At 37.5% G+C, this 22,711-nt stretch overlaps 3 protein-coding genes across 3 annotated transcripts in view; 1 reads left to right on the top strand and 2 right to left on the bottom strand.

Annotated features, from left to right (window-relative positions):
• The first annotated feature begins 926 nt into the window (after positions 1-926).
• LOC149834426 (NAD(P)-linked oxidoreductase superfamily protein) lies at positions 927-4,428 on the top strand. Its single transcript, XM_090011396.1, has 10 exons — positions 927-1,176; positions 2,214-2,305; positions 2,420-2,460; positions 2,644-2,805; positions 2,889-2,911; positions 2,999-3,070; positions 3,173-3,340; positions 3,839-3,921; positions 4,000-4,062; positions 4,169-4,428. Exons 1-10 carry the CDS (start codon positions 972-974, stop codon positions 4,352-4,354), a joined length of 1,095 nt encoding a protein of 364 aa, XP_089867522.1. The 5' UTR covers positions 927-971; the 3' UTR covers positions 4,355-4,428.
• LOC149834425 (gamma-soluble NSF attachment protein-like) lies at positions 4,367-16,318 on the bottom strand. The gene is made up of 6 exons (XM_090011397.1): positions 16,070-16,318; positions 15,843-15,980; positions 10,062-10,140; positions 5,936-6,015; positions 5,552-5,681; positions 4,367-4,690 (listed from the first exon to the last, which is right to left on the bottom strand). Exons 1-6 carry the CDS (start codon positions 16,204-16,206, stop codon positions 4,589-4,591), a joined length of 666 nt encoding a protein of 221 aa, XP_089867523.1. The 5' UTR covers positions 16,207-16,318; the 3' UTR covers positions 4,367-4,588.
• The window catches only part of LOC149834423 (gamma-soluble NSF attachment protein-like), a 33,365-nt gene continuing 26,857 nt past the window's right edge, over positions 16,204-22,711 (bottom strand). The window contains exons 2-3 of the mRNA XM_090011398.1: positions 16,549-16,616; positions 16,204-16,420 (exon numbers count right to left, since the gene is read on the bottom strand). Of these exons, the coding sequence (XP_089867524.1) occupies positions 16,311-16,420; positions 16,549-16,616 (178 nt within the window). The 3' untranslated portion in view covers positions 16,204-16,310. The remainder of the gene's footprint in view (positions 16,421-16,548; positions 16,617-22,711) is intronic.

Below are 22,711 nucleotides of genomic sequence, written 5' to 3'. Positions count from 1 at the left end.
ACGGGTGCAAGTTAATCGGATCCAGTTGGACCTCTGATCCACTAATACATCAATTTTTGGATATGGATATTAAATTTCATTCTTCCAATATGAAACCTTGTTACGGCATCTGAACTGTATGTGGTAATACTTGATTCGGTAAAAACATATCCAAAACATGCTCCTTACATAAAAAAATCAGTTATCCAAATCCAGATTAGATTTAATCTCAAATATTAATCTGAATCCAATTTGAATCCAAAAAAATCTCATTAAGTGCATCCAAACCCAGTCCAAATGCACATTCGAATCTTACTTGAAGGATCCCAATCTGGAAATAGTGTGTCAGATTCATATAAGATATCCTACTGCATCGACCCCCTTGCACCCCATTTCTCTTCAAAAAATTTAGTTCTCTTTCTTAACCTTAGGGGCACGTTTGGAAGAGAGAAACTCTCAAGAGAAAAAAAAAAGTTTAGCGTATGAGAGTTTTTGAAAAGAAACTTTTTTGCTTGTTGGTGTAGCATGAGAAAAACTGAGTTGGAAAATGTGAAAAAAAATGAGAGAGAAGAGGGTTGTGATGGTAGTGTGTGATGGTGAGATGGTGGGTGGTGGTGAGATGCGGTGATAAGGGACCTTTCATGAAGAATGTTTAGTACCAAAGTATACTTTTTAGAAAAACTCTTTCAGCAAAAGTCTGGTTTGGAATGGATTACATTTTGCATCACTTTTCCTACGTCTTTCTCGCTTCCAACCGCGTTGTTTTGAAGCTGGCGCTACGGGCAGAGGAGGCTTGATGTCTGGGTTTTTCCCCAGGTCACCTATGGCAACTGATAAAACGAGCGGCTCACGCTGCACAGTCCCAGCGAAAGATCGTGAGGATATCAACACGTACACGCGGCAACCAGAGAGACCACTCTACAAATTATAAAATAAATACATATGCACTTTTGGCTTCTGCTGGTGGCAGCATCCACAAATCAGAGAAAGCCATGGCTCTGCAACTCAGCAACGCCAGCTTATCACTCTTTGATCAAAGAAGAGGTCGTTACAGAGTGAGAGCTTCATCCTCTGTGAAAGAAGCAGAAACAGAAGAAAAGGTGAAAGTTGGAGGGTCTGAACTGAAGGTGACCAAGCTTGGGATTGGAGCTTGGTCATGGGGAGATACCAGCTACTGGAACAACTTTGAGTGGGATGGTATGCTTTTTCAATTGGTTCAGGATCGAACCAGTGATACCCAACTTCTTTCTTTTCTTGTTTAGATTAGATAAGCCCTTCTCCTTCTTCTACGGTTTCTTTTCTATGTGCTTAGGATCAAATGAGTGACACCCAAAATTTTCATTTTCTTGTGTAGTTTAGGTATGCCCTTCTCCTGGTTCTATTGGTTCCTTTTTAATTCCCCATTTGGTGGAGGATTGTGCTGGGTGTGTAGTGTAGACTATCTAAGCTGTGCAGATTGATCCCATCCCCATTGGGTGGAGAATTGTGCTGGGTGTAGACCAACTAAGCTATGCAGTTAAATCCCATCTTTTGGGCTATTTTTTCTCTTTTTTGTTATTTGGAGGTTGGATTTTGTTTCTTCTAAGAAAGATTAATCCCATCTTTGGGCTTATTTTTTTTATTTTCTTTTTAGTGTGGAGCTTGGATTCTGTTTCTTTCAATAATCTGATTAATTTACCCTGTTCTTTCACCTTGGTTTCATTTCCTTGAGTTTTTTCTCTTTTTGGCTCTTCGTGGGCATCGTAGCCTTCTTTCGCTAAATAGAGTGAACTTTTATTTTAGTTGGAGTTTCACAGTTTTTAAAAATATATTTTCACTATAGCTGCGTAGCTTTTCTGAATGTGCACATTATTCTATTTTTTTGTTTTTTTCCCGTTCTTTTCTTTTCAATGGGTTGAAGAACGTTGGTTCATCCGATGTTTAAATAAGAGCTGATAAAGATTTTGAGTTTTTTTGTTTACTAGACTTCATTCTTTGTTCTCATTTTTGCTGGATTCAAGTGCCAATTGTGTTCTCTCTCATCTCAAAATATGCTCCTTTCTGTATTCCATCTTTCTGAATACTTTTCAGATATAATGCACCTGAAATCTTTGATCCGTCTTTCCCTTGTCTTTTCTTTTGGTTTTCACTTGACTCTTGAGTGGTACTCTGCTAAATCATCTTGATCTCATGTGAAATATCAGATTTTTTTTGTGTTGGGTGATCATGACACCTGTCCTGTCTACTGATTCCAGATAGGAAGATGAAGGCAGCTAAAGCTGCTTTTAATGCTAGTGTGGATGAGGGAATAACCTTTTTTGACACGGCTGAGGTTTATGGCTCAAAGGTGAGAAGTGGTTTTCCATTTACTCGATTTTGCTTATCAAATTTTATATCTTTATTTTTTTTAAACAAATATCTCTAAGCTGCATTATATTATTTTCTGTGGATCATCTGACAGATAAGTTTTGGTGCTGAGAGTTCTGAAACTTTGCTTGGAAGGTAAACAACTTGAACAACAGCTTCATTTACTGATACTTAAGTCGTTGCTTTCATTTTTCAGATGTTGAACTCCTTTTCCTTTTTTCCCTATTATGTTTTGTTGGTCATCCAGCAACTTTGAATGAAAACAGTGGTTTCTTCCAAAGAATAAAATACTCGATTTTGTTTCTGTTTTCTGTGCAGGTTCATTAAAGAAAGAAAACAAGTAGACTCAGTAGAGATAGCTGTTGCAACTAAATTTGCTGCATTGCCATGGCGCCTTGGCCGAGAAAGCGTAGTGGCGGCTCTGAAAGATTCTCTAGCCCGTCTTGATCTTACTTCTGTCGAGCTATATCAACTTCACTGGTTCGAATTACTAGAACCGCAATAAATTATTCCTATATGATTTGTTAAATATATGATTTACTCACAATGTCTATGATTTTCAGGCCAGGGATATGGGGCAACCAAGGTGTGACATCCGTTTCCAGCTAGAGTTCGTTATGCTTTGGCCTCTGAACTTGGTTTCTACATCACAAATGGTTATCGTATTTTCTAGGTTATATTGATGGACTTGGAGATGCTGTTGAAAAGGGGCTCGTGAAGGCTGTTGGTGTCTCAAACTATAGTGGTAGTTCATTTGTATCATATATTCAGCATATTTCTTTGGAGTTTTGTATCATATATTCATTTTTATCATATAACTGATACGTTTGATCTGTACATTAATCAGAAAAAAGAATAAGAGATGCTTCTGAGCAGCTAAAGAAAAGAGGCATTCCATTGGCCTCAAACCAGGTGAATTACAGTCTTCTGTACAGAGTTCCAGAGGAGAACGGCGTAAAGGCTGCATGCGACGAATTGGGAATCACTTTGATCGCTTATTCACCAATAGCACAGGGTATTGATTCCATTTCTGTTCCAACAAACTTTATTTTAATAGTGTAATGAGGACTTTCCTGGAGGGAAAACAAATTTAGGAAAGGCCAAACTGAGGCAAGCCTGGATCAGCTGATTCCATGTGGTTCAACCTGCTGTATATGCAAGATTTTGAATGCAGATCTTGGTTCATAATCATAAAAGATCAATTATACACATTATCTGTGATTTTTTTCTTTCTTATGTTACCTGTTCTCTTGTTAGACTCAAGTTTAAAAACATCCAATGGCCTAAACATTTGTTGCATGGCTTACATGTTGAAACTTAATTATTCTTCAAGTATTCTTGCTGTGACTCTCAAAAAGACATATCTTAAGGGTTCCTTATTAGCATTGTCTAGAAACCACTCTATTTCTCCTTCCGAGCCTGTATTTTACATAGACCGATTATTTTTGTGTCCTTAGATATTAAAAAACATAGTATTTTTTCATCATGCTGTTGTATTCTCTTAATCTTTCAGGGGTTCTTACTGGGAAGTATACACCAGAAAACCCACCTACTGGTCCTCGAGGTCGGATTTACACACCTGAATTTCTAACCAAGGTAAATGGCTGCTTAATGAAGCATTACTGCTTCAATTGAGGACATCATCTAAGATCTATGGTTTGTCATTCTGTTCAGATCCAGCCTTTGTTGAGCAGAATCAAGGAAATTGGACAACAGTACCAGAAAACCTCCACACAGGTGCTTCGCAAGGCTTGAAATCAATTAGCCTAGTGGTGCCCAACATAATCATAAAGCTTCACAGCACCTAGAAGTGATTAAATTCCTTGGTACTTATTTTCTGCAGGTGGTCCTAAACTGGTTAATAGCTCAGGACAATGTTATACCTATACCAGGAGCAAAGAATGCAGAGCAAGCAAAAGAGTTCGCAGGAGCGCTTGGATGGAGACTTTCAAATGACGAGGTTGCTGAACTACGCTCAATGGCATCTGAAATAAAACCAGTTATTGGTTTTCCGGTGGAAAAATTGTAATTTATCCTGTAAGTTGACAAAAAAAATTTATATGTAGCATCATATGCAGTCTATACACAGATTTGTTTGCTCCAGACAGGAGGTGACAACACAATAACATATTTCAAGCATACATCATAAAAGAAGCAATTCTTCATGTCTACCAGCAATACAGCAAAGTACCTGTAGCGTTCCATACATTTTTCTTTTAAGAATCATGACAACAAGATGTTTCCCAAGAACCACTGAATCAAACTATGTGAGGTCATTTTCGTCAAGAGTCTCATCTTCTTTTGAACCTGTGTTTATTAGTGAGCTCAGATCACCTGTTGGCAATTTCCTAGCTAGCCTTATGATCTGCAACGAATCCGTAAATTAGAAAAAATGGAGAATTGTGAAAAAGTTGCTGAAAGCACACACACATTTAAAACATCAAAAATCTTTTTCTCAAGCTGGTTCTTTAGCAAGAGAGCATGCGGAAGCCAACTTGCAACATGTGTTCCCCCAGATATGAGGATTGTATTCAATGAGGACCTACTAACATCTACCAATAAGCTCATTTGGCATTTGTATGTTAGGTGTTAGTTCTTCCACTAGCAAAGGTAGAGGCCTCTATTATTTGTATTGTGCTACAAGCATTGATCTGCATGGTAGTCAAATGTCTACAAATAGTTGGCCTTCACAGGTAATTTGACCAGTTGAGTTGCTTCTTGACAAGGCTGATTCTCAATTGACTCAATCATGAGAGAATGGATCCAGCAAGTGAATTTTACTCTGCCATAGTTCCCAGATTACAAGCGCAACTCAAAGTGTACAGGGTCCGTACAGTAAAAATTCCCCTCATCCTGCCCAAGTGCACCAGCCCTTTTGGCGCCTGCAACCTTCACTTACAACCAGGCATATCACAGTCTACTGGGGCCTACATGGTTCAAATGAACCTACCCCAGTGTACTGCTGTGTATTTCGAATCAGGACCCTCAATCCCTTGTAAACATTGTATCAGTTTTCCATAATACGAATAAGGAGATAGCTCAGAAATGGTTAGCGGCACAAGAGCCTTGCTTGATTAGTATATTTTCCCACGAAAGGAACAGTTGAGGGCTCAGGCTTGCTAGAAGTGATTATGTTATCCGTGCTTATTTTTCATTCTCTAGCCATCCATATGATTTACACTGGCAGTATAAAGTTAACAAGGCAAGATGATATAAGAGAAATTACCATATGGTCAAGATTGGAAATAGTACTTGACTGAGCAACACGCTTGATTTCTTCTATATCAGCTTCTGTATAAGCTGAAAGCAATTTCTCTGCACTGCGGTTTTGGTCACTGCTAACAAAAGCATCAATCCTGCAAGGCTCAACCAAAATGGTTAGGGTCAAATACGTGTTCTCCTGCTTCATTGAAGCAAACTCACATGGTGCAGTAAAATAAAGAGAGAAGATAATGCTTGAGTCATGAAGCATTGATATGATCCAATATGATTTCGGTTGAAAATATAATAAAACTTGGCAATATCGTCTTATACAGAATTTCTCAGGTCAGATATCTCATCATTTCCAAGCCAAGATAATACAAAAAAGAGGAAAATATCAAAAGCTTACTGTGTACAGTCATTATAGCAATTCTGAGCTTGCTTGAAGTCACGCCCATACAGATACACAATGATTGCACTCAAATATGCCTGAAACCAACCATTCAGTCAGAAAACATAGCACAAACAACAGTCCTTACAAGACAGAGCATATCATTTTAGGACAAACTTCTTCATGCAGTTACTCCGCAGAGCATTCCAGAAGTATAATTGCATACAAAAAAAGTGTATATAAGGTTAAGAGAAGATCAGTCCTTTTATCCAATAAAATTCTTCAAAAGTTGAAAATAGCAAAAAGGGGCAGAAACAAATGTACACCTCACTCACACATGCTCAATTTCAAACTGCAAGTTGAGAATCAAGGGATTGGCACAATGAAACCCGATAATAGATGAAAAATCTAAAACACAGCAAAATAAGGAAAGATAATTTCAAACAAAGAATATCCATGTGTACATGATATCATGATAATTATGGACATGAGAAAATAATAATGTTCCAACAACCATGCTGATCAGAGGGATGAGAGAGGAAAGGTCCCTATCCCCTAACCACTTATACAAATATATCCAATATTTTCACAATTTCTCAAAATACTTTTGAAACAAAATGAGAAAATCTTGAAAATATCATGATATTTTGAAGATACAGCAGAACTTGAAATTATCATGATAAACCAATGCTTTTCTCCTGATATTTCACAGCAAAAAAGAAATAAAGTTTTGCATATTGTTTCTTTTTCTTTTCCTTAACTTATATATTCTGCCAAGAATGTTCCAACATTTTCCCTAGAAAAAAGCAAAGCTTTAAGAATCTCCAGACATTTTCTTTTTTATTATACCAAAAATTTCAGAATACTGTTTTTAAAGCATCGCCTTTAGACATGCTATGACATGTAATTAAACAGGGACATAGAGCATTATTATGTGTTAGTCATCCAACAGCTCTCAAAACAAGTTTTTCCACTTTAGTTCAAACTCAGTAATGATATTGCTGTTAAAACATATGTATCAATATATACATATATCTTCAAATACACCATAATACCTGATAGGGGTATTATGGTCATTTCACATAATACCCAATAGGGGTATTTATTTTTCTTCTTTTCTTTTTCTTTTTTATTTTCTTTTTTGAAACCACATAGGGGGCCCCACCATAGAGTCGTTGGGGCCCCCAACGGTCACAAATGTGACTGTTAGGGGCTCCCAACGACTCTATTGGGAGCCCCCTTGTGGTCCCTTGAAGTGTATAAATAGGGGCTTTCCCCCCTTGTGTATGTTATGCTTTTGAGAGCTCCTCTTTAATAAAAAGAGTGTTTATTTTATGTGTGTAGCCTTGTTACAAGGCCTTTCGTATTATCCCTTAGTGGATTTCTTCTTTGTGCTAAGTCCATTGTTGGACATTGTGAATGCATTTGCATTCTTGATTCTTCCGCATACTTCATTACAATTGCACACCGTGAGAAACTCCACAGATATATGTTCTCTGTTGCACTATGCGGAATAGAAATGATGCAACCAGTATGGTTTCTCAACTTCATCACTGAGATCTCCAATGATTTTTTTTTTTTCTTATACTTTCAAAATGAAGATCACTGTTTGATGCAGTGGTAAGCACTCAAGCTGTCAGTACGGAGATGCAGCTTCAAGTCCTGAATGTGGTCACTTGCAGAAAAAAGTAAGAGGTAAGGATCGACCACTTTATGCCCTCGTCTGTGTGTTGCATTTTTTTCCCTTGTTTAAGAGGAGAACATTTATATGATTCATATTTTGTTCTATATATTCATATTTAAAATTTTATGGCTGATTCGTGGAATACATTTGATGATGAAACAAAATTGAAGAATTTTGCAACATATGTTATCATCTTACATGTTGCATTCAGGTGCGAGCACAATTGGAGCACATTCTATTGGTAAGTGACAACTATGTTAAAATAATTTATTGTTTACCTTATTCAAATGTTTATCTTATTATAATTGCAATATAATAATTATTTACAAAAGTCTAATTGTAGGTGCAACAAAGAAGCAGAATCATCTAGAGCAAAAATAAAGTTCAAAGCTTTGGTCCTGATACAATATGAAGTTGAAGAAAAGACGGGGTTGAATGAGATAATTAAATGGATAGTCGCACTATCATAACTGAGGGGCCTCAGGTTTGATACCTACGTGACTATCCAGCATTGCACAGAAACCCATCTTTACTGGAAGGCTGTTGGTTAGATTCAAGGTTTAACATGAATGAAATAAAAGTTGTTCCCTTTGAAGCTTCACCAAGAAGAAGAAAGAAGCGTAAGAAAAAAAATGTCTTCAAAAGGCAACAACAAAAAAGGATATGTATTTACATTTTCTAAAGCAGGAAAGTACTCTTTTTATTATTAAATGTATTGATTTTTGTCAATGTTTTTCATAGAAGCACAGGAAAACAAGTGGAAGATTGAGAATTTGAAAGTGCAAATGATGAAGAAACCGAAGATGAAGAACCTATTCTTTAGTGGATGGTTCAAATGAAGGTCGATTATCAAGCTCCAACAAGGATTGAAGTGATGAAAATGCAACTCAAGCAATGGCAGGAAGGGAAGGGACTAGTACAGTGCTTTTTTTTTTAATTTTAAGCTCCTCCTAGACATTGATTGAAGAATTTGTCTTACTGATGATGATTTGAGCTTTGAACTTTTAAACTCTCTTAATTAGGTACATAATGTTGTTACTTTTGTTCTGATTTACTTACCTTTAAACCAAGTTGGATGTTTTAATTAAATAATATAAAAGATCTGTCAGCTGTGTGCATATGTGTGTGTGATCCTTTTTCTGTTGGAAAGTTGATTGTTCTTGCATGTTATTTATGGTAAAATGTTCAGTTGCATGTTTTATGTTTTTTATTGCATATTTGCTGGTTTTTCTTGTCTTGTATTTCTAATGATCGAGATACATAAGTTTCAATGCCTTGGTACTTATGTCCGCTTCATGGAATTTGTAATACTTAGCCTCGCCTGAATGCTTCCAACAACCTTGCTTCTAAGAGCCACCAATCCACCATGTTGACACAGTGCAGCACAGGGGCGGGCATTCAATATTGTACTCAAGGAGGATTAGGTGCAAGCCACACTCACCTGACCCTATTTTATTAATTTTGACTTGTTAAACCAAAGCCAAGACCATTTTTCCGAAAATTTTCCAAATAAAAAAGGGACTTAAGGGTTTCCTCTTCTTCCTATGCATACTGGGTTTCTCTGGCACTCTGGAGATGCACCCTGTTGATGACTAACTGCTAGTGAGCCCCTTCCATTAATTAGTGTCAGCCATCGGATGGTAGGAGCTCTCTCTCTCTCTCTCTCATACACAGATAGGCTTGATCATACTGATAAGAACCAGGGCCTATAGCAGACCTGAGTCAGACACAGGTCTGATCATACCCGGGTGAGAATCTGGTCCTTTGCCGCGTGCTGAGCAAAAGAGGCTGAGGCCCTTCACAGACCAAATTTTCAATCGAATGTGGGATTGAACAAGAGACCCAAGTCCATTTGGACAGGCCTCTAATCAGATCTAATCAAACCCTGCTGCATGCTAAGACACCCCCTTTTCAGACCCAGGTTTGATGATTGGGTCTGATGACACTGATCAGTCTCTCTCTCTCTCTCTCTCTCTCTCTCTCTCTCTCTCTCTATATATATATATATATATATATATATATATATATATATATATATACTGAAGAAATAGAAGTTTGCTATAACAGGAAACAAGCTGAAATAACAATATAAAAACAATAAGAATCAGAATAAATGAGAAGTCTTGAATGTACAGTAGCACAAAAGACCACAAATATGCAGTGACGTGCAGGAACAGACAGAACCAGTAAAAAGCGCAGGCATGATAATGGGAGCCATTGAAATTGTCTATGTTATAGATTTCTATGTTTCTATGAACCAGTATAGCTCAAAAAGCATATCAAACTTTGATCAAAACAATCAGAACCATGATGGTCTCACTTGGGTCAATCATGTTACCATTACCAGTTAAAGTAGTCATTTCATTTCCACTGGTTGTCACTTGTCAGGTAAACTTAAAATAAAGCTAACAAGGTCCAGAAAAGAGGAAAAACAGTTGACCAATTGTGATATCCACAAACCATGCACTGACTGTTAACAGCTTTGCATTTGTCGGCAGCCAAGCCCCATCTCAGTAAGAAAGTTGCAGCATCAGTAAACCTGTTAGCAGCCATGGTAGGTAACGAGAATTGAATTGAAGAGAAATTTATCAGATAACAGCAGATAGATGCATACAAAGATCAATACTACATCATATTACGATATAAGGAATTCAGAAGAAATTCACATAGCTGACTTTTTCCTATGTTTAGATTCTAGAATGACTGGAAATTCACAAATAAAAGAAGTGCATAGTCGTGAAAACAACATTTCAGTTTAGCTAAAATTAGCAGCTAATTTAATTTATATGGCTCCATGGGAATATGGCAACAGGTAAAGTAAAAAAAGGGTAATTTACATATAGGTGCCTAATGTATGGTGAATTTACATTTAGATTCCTCAGGTCTCAAATATTTTCAGAAAATGCCTTGCTTTTTCAGGAATTGCTAGTTCGCTGCCTGTGTTACATTTACTTCCTGAAATTACTTATTTATCCTTAACTGTAGTGACAATAGGAAGCTATAAAAGTGACATTCAATAATTAAAGAAAAGAAGGTTCTAAACTGTCAATTTTTAAGAGCTAACTAGAGTTAGGTGAATTAAATTTCCATTTGCACAAGTATTTAAAATGTGTAGGCCTTTGTTTAAATATTTGAATCCCACAGTTAAGCACAGAGTTACTATTTGTTAGGCACCTACATGTATTACCCTAACAATAATAAGGGCATGAAAGGCAGCTGAGAGAATTTTGCCTTTAATGCATGAAGATGTGCAGAAATGATCTTCACATACAAATTTGACAATGAAGTGTGCAGTCTAACCAAGAAAGATCCAATACGGACAACTTTGATAAATCAGCTGAACAAATGTCTAGTAAGTTGGTAACCAAATTTTTACACAAAATAGCATGTACTTACATTTAGCATGGTAATATTATGGTTCCATCAATTTGAGTACCACAGAACTTGTAAACAAGTGCAACTCTAATAGGCATTCCTGGAGGGCTGAGTGTATTTGTTGAACTTCAAACAGCTCCATCTTTACAGAGATTTAGGATGCTGAATTAAGGGTAGTTATTTCCAATAGCTTGACTACGAAGGAAAGTTCTAATCATCTAAGGCCCATTTATGTGTCACGGAAAATGCCCATTTACTGGGGTAAATTGTACCTTTTCTGTGGGGCCCACATCTTGGATTTGTGGTGCATGCAAATAGTAGAGACAAAGTCCCCATGGAAGAGTGCCTGCCCACCACTTGTTTTCCACGCTGCAACCCCATTTTCAGTGGAAACAAAGTCCGACGGGGGGTGGTCGGACTTTGTTTCCGCTATAACACTCTCCGTGCAATTTTTTTGCACGAAGAGTGTTACCGTGACACAAACGCCCCCTATAGGATAGCTGCAATTCAGCCAACTTCGCAAATTCACATACTATATATACATGTTTATGTAATGAAAAGAGGCGGAAGCACCAATAGAGCAAATGTCACTCTTAAAGAGTGACCACTAAAGCCAAGAACACAAATACCAAATGTGCACACACAAAAACTCAAATATGGAAATGACTTAAAGTCATAAGTTGGATATTATTGAAGAAGAGAAGAGAGAGGGGTATAAAACCCATACATGAGAAGGAGAACACCTCCTCTATTTATAGAGGAGGGAGGCTCTAAAGAAGAGACTACAAGGGGGCTCCCTTGTAGTCGTTGGGAGCTCCAACGGTCAGAAATATGACCGTTGGGGCCCCAACGACTACAAGAGTGGGGCCCCTTGTGGTCATCCTAAAGTGAAAAAATAAAAAGACAAAAAAGTAAAAAGGAAAAAGAAAAAAGGAAAAAGATAAAAAAGAAAAGGAAAGGTACAATGACAGAATTACAATAATACCCCTATCGGGTATTTCAATAAATTAGAATATGTATATATATACATATATGTATACATATACTTGTATATATACGAATGTATATATATAAGTATATGTATATATATATATATATATATATTTTTTAACAGTTTATAATGGTAGAACCTATGTCACAGGGACTCTTCAACTAGGTGTCGCACCCGCACCCGATGCGGTCAACCTGACCCTGGGTGCAGTCAATGCACCCAGGGTCATTTATGTCCAACTTTTGGACTATATATATATATATATTTTATATTTTTGCCGCACCCCCGCACCCAAGTTTTTTGAAAGTGCCGCACCCCCGCACCCGCACCCACACTCATGTGACATAGGGTAGAACTTAAAATTGCTCCATCTATAAAGAGGCTTTGTATATTAGAAGAGAGGTGATGACTGTAGCTTGACTATCCAAAAAGAAAAAAAGTATTTATCTAGAAGATGCTTGCAATTAAGCCAATTTGGAAAATTTATACAATACAATTGACTGTAGTTCATCTTCATCAACCTATATGCTTAACTTACTTTTCTCAATTTAAGCCAAAATCAAGAAATGGGATTTTAGTTTCCAAAACATCATGACAACTTCAAGTTCAGTTACCTCAATTATGCTTAATCATATCTAACAATTAAATCATGGTTATACCACCAACCGTAAGTTGATTAGTTGATAAGTAAGTTACTTGGTAACCACGGTACTGTATGGAGGTGGATACATTCAGCTCCAGAAGAAGAACAGAGTATGCATATGGAATGGATTTGAAAACTATAAACAAGCAAACGATTCCAATTCTAGATATCATAATAAAATGACATGCTAAATTGCTTATTTAACAAGTTTTCTCCACAATCTTCCTTGCGTCAACCCACTACCAAATTCACATCCATGGAGATTAAAAAAAGTTAGACAACAAAAGAAGTCTTTGTGAGTGGTAGGTCACACCCTCTAGATTTTCAATAAATTTGAAAGATGATGACTCGAACATCTTAGACTCTTCTTAAATATATATAATTTTTCATTTTTCTTATATATATTAATATGTATACACATTAAATATGTATATATGTATTAGTATATGTTAGAATCTGAATGGGTATTTTGGTAATTTTAGTCTTCAGGGGATTTTGGTAATTCTGGTGTATATGAACAGACTGAACATAGGTATTTGTTGCATTTTTTATTCTGTATTTTATTTTCTGTTCTTGTATCTCTTTTCGTATAAGGGTAGTTTTGTAACAAGGCTAGTCTTAGCTAGCCGCTGGGTTTGACTAGCTGTTAGAAGCTCTCTAATAGCTAGTCTCGCTTGTGTATATATAGAGGCTTTAAGCCTCTTTGTAAATATGCTTCCTTTAAGTATTCAAGCCAATAAAATATTTATTTTTTACTTGTGTTTTCTTGCCCTTTACTAGGCTGTGATTGTGTTGCCTATTGTGATCTTGTATTAGCCCATAGTGGCGCTTTTGTATTACCTTAGTGGCTTGCAAGTAGGGGGTGTCAATGGGTCTGGTTTAACCCCGACCTAATCTGTACCAAATCCTATAGGGTCAGGGTTTGGTGATAAATAAGAAGGTCCAATTAGAATCCGGGTTGAACTCGAAGGGTCCAATTAATATATGGAGCCGGGTATGGTTTGTGAAATTTCATACCAGAGTCGTGCCCGACCCGAGTTCCGACTAAGATCTGCAATTTTTCAATGTAAAGAAAGATAAAAAAATATTATTTTATCGGGTATGGTCCGGGTTTGGTTTATGTAATCCTTACAGGATCCATATATGGTTTCTTTTACAGTGGGTCCGACTGTACCCAAGTCTGAACCCGACACCATCATCTCAAATCAGGTCTGGGTTAGGTTCCACCTAGGTCCGAACCAGAGTTACCGGAAGCGCCCCTACAGTAGGGGAAGCGCGCTTCCCTGATACGCGTTTCGAAAGCGCGAAACGTCGCACCTCCGAAATGCATGGGGAAGCGTCCCCCTTTTTTGGGAAGCGCGCTTCCCATTTATGAAAAGTGTGCTTCCCCCTCTCTTCTCCCATGCTTCCCTCTTTTTTCCATTTTATTTTTTATTTTTTATTTATTTTTTCTTCTTTTTCGCTTCCCTCTCGCTTCCTAGGCCACTTCTAGTTCGCTTTCGGTTCGTGATTCGCTTCTAAGTAGTCCCACGCTTCACGCTTCCTAAAATTTTGAAAGTGCCTCGCTTCCCGCTCTTGCTTCCCGTATCGCTTCCTGCTCCCGCTTCCTCGACTGACAACCATGGTCTGAACCAAACCCGACCTGTGACACCCCTACTTGTAAGTGTGTAACCCTTAGTGGACTTTGTATTGTGCACAGAGAAATATACACATAAATATGAAAATCTACACATGCATACAACAAATCATGTTCACAACATCCAAAAAAAGGAAAAAATCTAAAAAGAATACGCAGAAAATCATAAAGCATGTATATATACATAAACAGTCTACACACACAGATATACATACATACAAAATAAAGGAAGAGAAAAGAAGAAATAGAAGAAAAAGAAGAAGATAAAGGAAAAAAAACGAAAAGAAGAGGAAGAAAAATGATCCTATTACCTTGGGCCTAGGCAGTAGGATCACACCTAGGCCGCATAGGTGCCTAGTTGGCACTTTTGACCAGTGTTGTAAGTATTGTACTGTAATATATGATATGGTATGATTAGGGGAATCGATACGATATACACTTATATCGTGACACAAGTGTGTATTGTATTTGTATCGGGTATATAATAAGATACACCCTCGTACCATAGATACACCACAATGCAGGGCGTATAAAAAAAGGTAGAACCCCTTATATAGTGATTTGGGTTTTAAAACACCCACCCAAGGCTGGTGCCCTCATTTGTATAGTGGCCAACTGGCCATTAGAGAGGAAACCATGCATTGAGGCTTGAGATCATTTGGGAGCCAATTCTCGTACAGAGGAGAGGACTTTTGCGGTTCTCTCGCAAAGAGAGCATTTCACCTATTTTTCACTCGAAGAAGTGAGAATAAGGTAAAAATCTCCATTCTTTGCTTCATTTGAGTAAGGTTGAAGTTGGAGAAGGGCAAGCTTCTTCTTTTTTATGTTTTCACAAGATATTTCTTCATTTTTACATTTAATCCCATTTTTTGTGACCATAGAACTAAAAATCTGACCTTAAGTGTGTTATTGAGCATAATTTGATGTATTTATGGTGATTAGATTTACTAATCCGTGTCCTAAGAGGTTGATAGAGGGTGGAGCTCTTGGAGGATGCCTCCCAAACGATCCCGCATCAAAATACTGTTACACTATTTGACCATTTACATTCAAATATTGTATAATGTGCATACTGTATAATAAGAAATAGAGGAAAAGAGGCAAGAAGTTCTCCATGCATACCCTTCAACATGGCACATCACCAAATCTGTAAATGAAGAATTTGTGGTGCTGGCATATCTATCAAGGGAATACTCAATGTGTACTATCAGAATTTTCAATATCTTCTATTGGTTCAGTCTTGACTCTTGACTATCAAACTAGCAAAAATTCCTTTTTGACCATTTAGCATTAGTTAAACTCATTTAAAATGATAAATAAGTCAATATAGGTCAACCATTTTAGTCCAATAAAATAAGCCACGTTTTTAATTCATCAACAGAAAACCAGTCCAATGAAATTAGATGAGTTAAAATTCAATTGTTAAATGTTATGTAAATGCATTCATGATTGGTGCTATGAACTTAAACAACAATTTCTTAACAGGCCGCATGTGGATTGTAGATGTTCAGAACAAAGAAGCAGAAAAGGATATCTATTGGCAGACTGAGACCAAAAATGAGCCTCAAGCGTCACGATGATGATGAAAGTCATTACCTCTCAAGTTTTATATATATGCTGGTGGCAGCATGGTACAAATCAAACGCCATCTGCTCCTTCCCATCCTCTTCAAGAATGGCACAAGCATCATTATACATCCTTATTGCATCTTCTGGCACAGCTTCTTCAAGGGCACTGTAATATGCAGAACCATGTTTAGGAGACAAATTGAAGCAACTGGACATAAAAACTTCAAATACTAATGCAGTTAACATATCACAAACCGTGCACCCTTAGCAAGAGCATCTGATGCAGGCTGGGATCTTCCGCACTCACTGTAATACTCAGATGCTCTCCGGTAAAAGTCAGAAACCTCGGCCCAATTGTCAACTTCCTTTGCTAAAGCAGCAGCTGATTCCATGTGCTTGGCAGCATCCCAAGGTCTGGGAAACTTGTCAAGGTTATAGTTGAGAGATCATTTCTAAAGCTTGAAAAAAGAAACCAGATATGAAACGTCTAATACAGTCATAGTTCAAAGAGATAAGGATATGATGAAAGCATTTCTTGTCCTCTGGCAGCCTTCTCAAATGCTTCTTTTGCTTTCTCAGTAGCTCTGGCATTCCTAAAGGCAAGAGCTTTATGCGAAATAAATAAATAAACAAATAAGTTGTTAAAATCAGACACGAACTAATCATGATAAAAATTCATATAATTACAATCACACTCGACTAGCATGACACACGTAAATCAAAGCATTACCAACCAGCTTTCTCATACAATGAAGTGGCACTTCTCCAATCAGCTTTCCACCTGGTAAGGCTGAGCCTCGTCCTGCAGAGTATATGATTTAGCCACGACGCAGAAAGATGGAATTGACGAGTTCAAATGTGATAACAACAAAGTGCATGCAAATGAAATTTGAGGCATTTAATAACAAAAATCCACATGCACAAATCAGGTCCCTGGAAGTTAACTACCAAAGTTGCTTTTTTCTTTTTCACCAAGAGAGAAAAGTATACATTATTAGGATGACTTGAGATCACCAACAAATAAGCCTCAATCATGAGTTACTAATGGGAATGAAACAAGATGGAATACGAGTGCCGGGAACAGAAGTCCAAACTTCAAAGCCTCCACTGATGATCCCGGTGCCATAGACTTGAAAACTCAGCATTAGCAACCTATTGAACAATAGGTCTAACCTTGGTGGAAAATGATCAGGTGAGAGATCAGTGTCTATGCACTTGTGATGCGGACCTAAGTGAAAACCCAGCCGCACGGTCAGGTGAGTGCGCAGAAGAGGTATTCGGCCAGCCGAGTGGGTATGAGCAGAGTGCAGGGTGATCAGCACCGGTAAAGGGTCAGGGTCAGCGCGGTGTCAGCAGAGGGTTTAAGTATGTCAGCAGCAGGGCTTGATATGTGGGATGACAAAGAGCCGAGAACACAAGCACGTAAAGTGCGCAAATAACCCACTAAGGGGTAAAGTGCCTTAAAGGCAAAAATATATTGAAGAAAGAGGGAAAAAGGTGGGTTGAAAACCCTTACAATGCAAGAGGGAGAGCCCTCTTTTTATAGAGGAGAAAAAGGTAGAGAGAAGGACCACATAGGGGCTCCCTTCTAGTCGTTGGGAGCCCCAAGCCCCAACGACTAGAAGGTGGGGCCCCTAGTGGTCCTATTACAATACAACAACAACAACAACTACGCCTTCATCCCAAAACAATTGGGGTCGGCGATATGAACCAAAAACGAAAATCATTCTGGGTCTTCCACATGAATCCTTCTCCTCCAATCATTTCTATCCAATGCCATGTCCTCGGTGAGGTTCAAAGCATTCATATCCTTTTCTATCACCTCCATCCATGTCTTCCTAGGCCTACCCCGACCTCTTTTAACTAATATATTTTCCCATTTCTCCATCCTTCTAACTGGAGCATCATTAGGCCTTTGCCGAATATGTCCAAACCACCGTAAACGATTCTCTCTCATCTTATTTTCAATGGGTGCAACACCTACCTTCTTACGTATTTCCTCGTTCCGAATCTTATCTTTTATTGTATTTCCACACATCCATCTCAGCTACACTCATTTTTTGCATATGATGTCTCTTGGCAGCCCAACATTCCGTACCATATAGTAAAGCGGGCCTAATAGTCGTCCTATGAAACTTTCCCTTCAACCGCAATGGCATTCTACGATCGCACAACACTCCAGTTGCACTCTTCCATTTCATCCACCCAACCTTTATCATATGATTTACATCTCCATCAATTTCTTTATACTTTTGAATGATAGATCCCAAATATTTGAAACAATCATCCACCGGTATTTCTTGCTCACCAAGCTTCACTACACTCCCATCACTACTTCGTTGCTTACTAAATCGACATTCCATGTATTTTGTCTTACTCAACTTAAAACCTCTTGCTTCCAATGTCTGTCTCCATAATTCTAACTTAGCATTAACCCCAGCTCTAGACTCATCAATCAAAACAATATCATCAGCAAACAACATACACCACGGCACATTTTCTTAAATTGGTCTCGTAAGCTCATTCATCACTATAGCAAATAGGAAAGGGCTTAATGCAGATCCTTGATGTAACCCAACCGTTATAGGAAAATTGGTTGTCACTCCTCCACAAGTGCGGACATTGGTTACTACTCCTTCATACATATCTTTAATTATACTAATGTACTTGAGAAAAACACCTTTCTTCATCATTGTCCACCAGAGAATGTCCCTAGGTACTCTATCGTATGCCTTCTCTAAATCAATAAAAACCATATGCAAATCTTTGTTCCTCTCTCTATTTCTCTCAATAAGTTGTCTAAGAAGATGTATAGCTTCCATAGTTGATCTTCCAGGCATAAAACCAAATTGATTCTCCGATATCATGACAACCTTCCTCAACCTAGACTCAATCACCCTCTCCCAAAGTTTCATAGTATGACTCATGAGTTTTATACCACGACAGTTTGTGCAATCTTGTATATCACCCTTATTCTTATATAGAGGCACCAAAGTACTCTTCTTCCACTCATTAGGCATCTTATTTGTCCGCCAAATCTTGTTAAAAAGATTTGTCAACCATTCTAAACCTTTCTCTCCCAAACATTTCCAAGCCTCGATAGGAATACCATCTGGGCCAACTGCCCTTCTTGATTTCATTATTTTCAAAGCCTCTGCAATTTCTTTCTTTTGAATCTTGCACATGAAGTCACGATTCATCTCATGAAAAGGAATGGAGAAGTCTCCCAGATCCTGAGCATGACTTTCATTAAATAGCTTATCAAAATAATTTTTCCATCTCTCCTTAATCTCCTCATCTTTCACTAAAACCCTTTGTGTTTCATCTTTGATACATCTAACCATACCCAGATCCCTCGATTTCCTATCTCTCATCTTTGCAAGCTTATAAATATCCTTCTCGCCCTCTTTGGTATCCAACTTGTCATAAACCTCCTTATATACCTTATCCCTCGCGTTTCGAACTACTTTTTTAGCTTCCTTCTTTGCTATCATATACTTCTCGAAATTCTCATTATCACGACTCTTACTTAGATTTCTATAACACTCTCTTTTAACCTTAATAGCTTATTTGACATCCTCGTTCCACCACGATGTATCCTTACCTAGCGATGCACCGCCTTTAGACTCACCCAATACCTCCTTAGCCACCTTTCTCATGCCACCCGCTATCTTATTCCACATTGATTTTGAATCCTCCTCAAGACACCAATCAACTTCCTTAACTACCTGCTCTACAAACATTCTTTGTTTAGCTCCTTTCAGTGCCCACCACTTAATTCTAGGATCTATCCTATGTCTATCCCTTTTGCGGCATTGTCTAATTCTAAGATCTAAAATTAAGACTCTATGTTGTGTAGCTACACTTTCTCCCGGTATAACCTTACAATCGATGCAACAACCCCTATCTCTCTTTCTAAGTAGGAAAAAATTTATCTGACTCGTATTAACCCCACTTTTAAATGTTACTAGGTGAGAGTCTCTCTTCCTAAACCAAGTGTTTGCTAAGATCATATCATAGGACAAACCAAAATCTAAAATTCTTTCTCTACTTTCGTTTCTTTCTCCTATACCATAGCCTCCATGGATATTCTCAAATCCATCCCTACTAATGCCTACATGCCCATTAAGGCCACCGCCGATGAAAAGTCTTTCTCCATAAGATATCCCTTGTACTACTCCATCTAAATCTTCCCAAAATTGACGCTTAATGGAATCATCTAAACCTACTTGAGGTGCATAAACACTAATAATATTAATAATATCCGTACCTAATACTAATTTAATAAGTAAAATCCTATCACCCTTCCTACGGACCTCAACTACATTATCTATAAACCCATGACTCATAACAATCCCTACTCCATTCCTATTCCTATTTATTCCTGTATACCAAATCTTATATCCTCAAGGTTCTATCACTTTTGCTTTCTCACCTACCCATTTGGTCTCTTGTAGACATAAAATATCAATCTTTCTCCTACACATAACATCTACTAACTCTACCAACTTACCAGTTAAAGACCCTATGTTCCAAGTGGCTAACCTAATTTTATGGTCTTGGACCTTTACCCCCACCCGTCCAACAAAGTGAGGGAACCCTTGCCTATTTGACACCACACCCGGGCGCCTATGTGACGCGTCGCTTCCGGGCGACGACCTAGCAACCCTTGCCCATTTATCACTGCCTCCGGGCCTATAGAGTACAGCGCGTCGCTCAGTAGGGAACGCCCCAACAAAATTCTCATATTGGTTCATATTCATAGGGTATGACTTAGTGGTCCTATTACAATGATTAAAAATAAAATAAAAGAAGAAAAGGAAAAAAAAAGAAAAAAAAAAAACCTAAAGTAAAAAGTACATGGGGAATTATAAAAATACCCCTATCGGGTATTAGAATTGAAAATATATGTATATATATACTTATATATATATACTTATATATATATATATACGAATGTATATATATATACTTATATATATACGAATGTATATATATATATAAGTATATGTATATATATATTTATATATACAGATTTTAACACGCCTCCTCAAACTTTATGGGAAAAAGACCAAAAGTTTGCCAAGAAGAAACAAAAAACGCAGAGTTGGAAGCACTTTGGTGAAGAAATCCGTCAACTGATATTCAGAAGTAACATATGGTAGTGTGATGGTTCATTTGAGAAATTTGTCTCGAACATAATGACAATCCATTTCAATATGCTTGGTACACTCGTGGAATGTATGGTTGCTTGCGATGTAAATTGCGCTCTTGTTATCACAACATATCTTAGTGGAGGAAGAAATGAGGACGCCCATGTCACAAAGGAGACTTCTAAGCCACACAATTTCCACAGTTGACATCGTCATAGCCTGATATTCAGCTTCAGTGGATGATAGAGAGACTTTTTGTTGTTTCTTACATCTCCACGAAATAAGGGAATCACCTAAAAAAAATGCAAAAACCGGTAGTTGAGATACGATCATTGAGATTTCCTCCCTAGTCTGCATCAGTAAAAGCAGTTAATTCAAGAGATGAGGAAGAGGATAAGAAAAGCCCTTTGGAAATGGTGTTCTTGATGTATCGCACAACTCGCATCACGGCCGCTATGTGAACTGTAGTAGGAGCATGCTGAAATTGACTTACAGCATGAACCACATGAGCAATATCTGGACGGGTGATGGATAAGTAAGAGATCCAATCAATTGCCGATAGGGCGAGTTGGGTTAAGAAGTGCCGATCTTTGCGTTTATAACTTCACGAGTTTCAACTTTCTTTTTATCTGAAACTCCTGATTTGGTACAAATGTCTGCTACTAACTTCATTTGAAATAAAATGTATCCTCGAGGAGAATATGTCACTTCAATTCCTAAAAAATATCTCAAAAACCCTAAGTCAGACATATCAAAAGTTTTCTTTAGCATAGTTTTAACATCATTTACTCCCTTTTTTGTCACTTTCAGTGATGATCATATCATCAACATACAGAAGTAGAATAACAATGGAGTCACCTGTTTTCTTAACAAAAAGAGCAGTGTCAGTATAACAAGAAATTAAACCCAATTTGATTAATACATTACTAAACTTATCATACCAAGCTTTGGGGGCTTGTTTAAGGCTATATAATGCCTTCTATAATTTCAAGATTTTTTTATTTAAATTTATACCAGGAGGTGGTTCCATATAGACTTCTTAACCCAACTCGCCATTTAGAAAGGCATTCTTAACATCAAGTTAAAAAATGGGTCATTTTTTAATAGAGGCTATTGCAATAAGGGTTCGAACACTAGTCATTCGAGCAACAGGGGCAAAAGTCTCATCATAATCTACCCCATATTCTTGGGCATATAATTTGGCTATTAATCGAGCCTTAAATCTTTCTAAAGAACCATCACTTTTAGTTTTTACTTTAAAGACCCATCTACATCCAATGGGTTTCTTGCCATTAGGAAGATCAATGATTTTCCAAGATTGTGCTTTGTTAAGTGCATTAAGTCCAAGTTGCATTGCTTCATTCCAATGAGCATATTGTTTGTCATCATTATAATGGGATGATTCATGAAAAGAATGAAGAGCCAACAAACAAGCTCAAAAATTAAGAGAAAAAGAATCATAAGATACAAATCTATTAGGTATTTTAGAAATATGATTTGATCTTCTTTGAGAGGATTCTTCTAACGATTCGTTTTGAGAGAATTTTTCAAGAGCACAAGGAGGATTACTTTCATTTCTTCTAATATAAACTTGTGTATGACTTGTTATATTTTCATTTAGATTTTCAAGAAAATCATGTTGCTCATTATTTTGAAGTTCGATATAATCTTCAATAACAGCTTCAGGAGGATCAATAGATTCAACATGATTGTCAATGCATTTTTCTTGAGGTAACAAGTCAAA

This window comes from Nuphar pumila, chromosome 6 (genome assembly GCF_984573655.1).
Source record: "Nuphar pumila chromosome 6, dmNupPumi1.hap1.1, whole genome shotgun sequence".
In the NCBI taxonomy this organism is placed as follows: domain Eukaryota; kingdom Viridiplantae; phylum Streptophyta; class Magnoliopsida; order Nymphaeales; family Nymphaeaceae; genus Nuphar; species Nuphar pumila.
Note: the sequence above shows the minus strand (reverse complement) of the source record. Positions and strands in the feature narration are given on the sequence as shown.

Bases quoted from the DNA above. Each gene is read 5' to 3' on its own strand.
- LOC149834426 (XM_090011396.1), top strand. From the start codon at position 972: ATGGCTCTGCAACTCAGCAACGCCAGCTTATCACTCTTTGATCAAAGA. The intron at 2,806-2,888 runs GTTCGAATTACT...TATGATTTTCAG, and splicing joins GAGCTATATCAACTTCACTG to GCCAGGGATATGGGGCAACC. The intron at 2,912-2,998 runs GTGTGACATCCG...CGTATTTTCTAG, and splicing joins AGGGATATGGGGCAACCAAG to GTTATATTGATGGACTTGGA.
- LOC149834425 (XM_090011397.1), bottom strand. From the start codon at position 16,206: ATGGAATCAGCTGCTGCTTTAGCAAAGGAAGTTGACAATTGGGCCGAG. The intron at 15,981-16,069 runs GTTTGTGATATG...TGCATATTACAG, and splicing joins GCTCTTGCTAAGGGTGCACG to TGCCCTTGAAGAAGCTGTGC. The intron at 4,691-5,551 runs GTAATTTCTCTT...GATTCGTTGCAG, and splicing joins TTTCCAATCTTGACCATATG to ATCATAAGGCTAGCTAGGAA.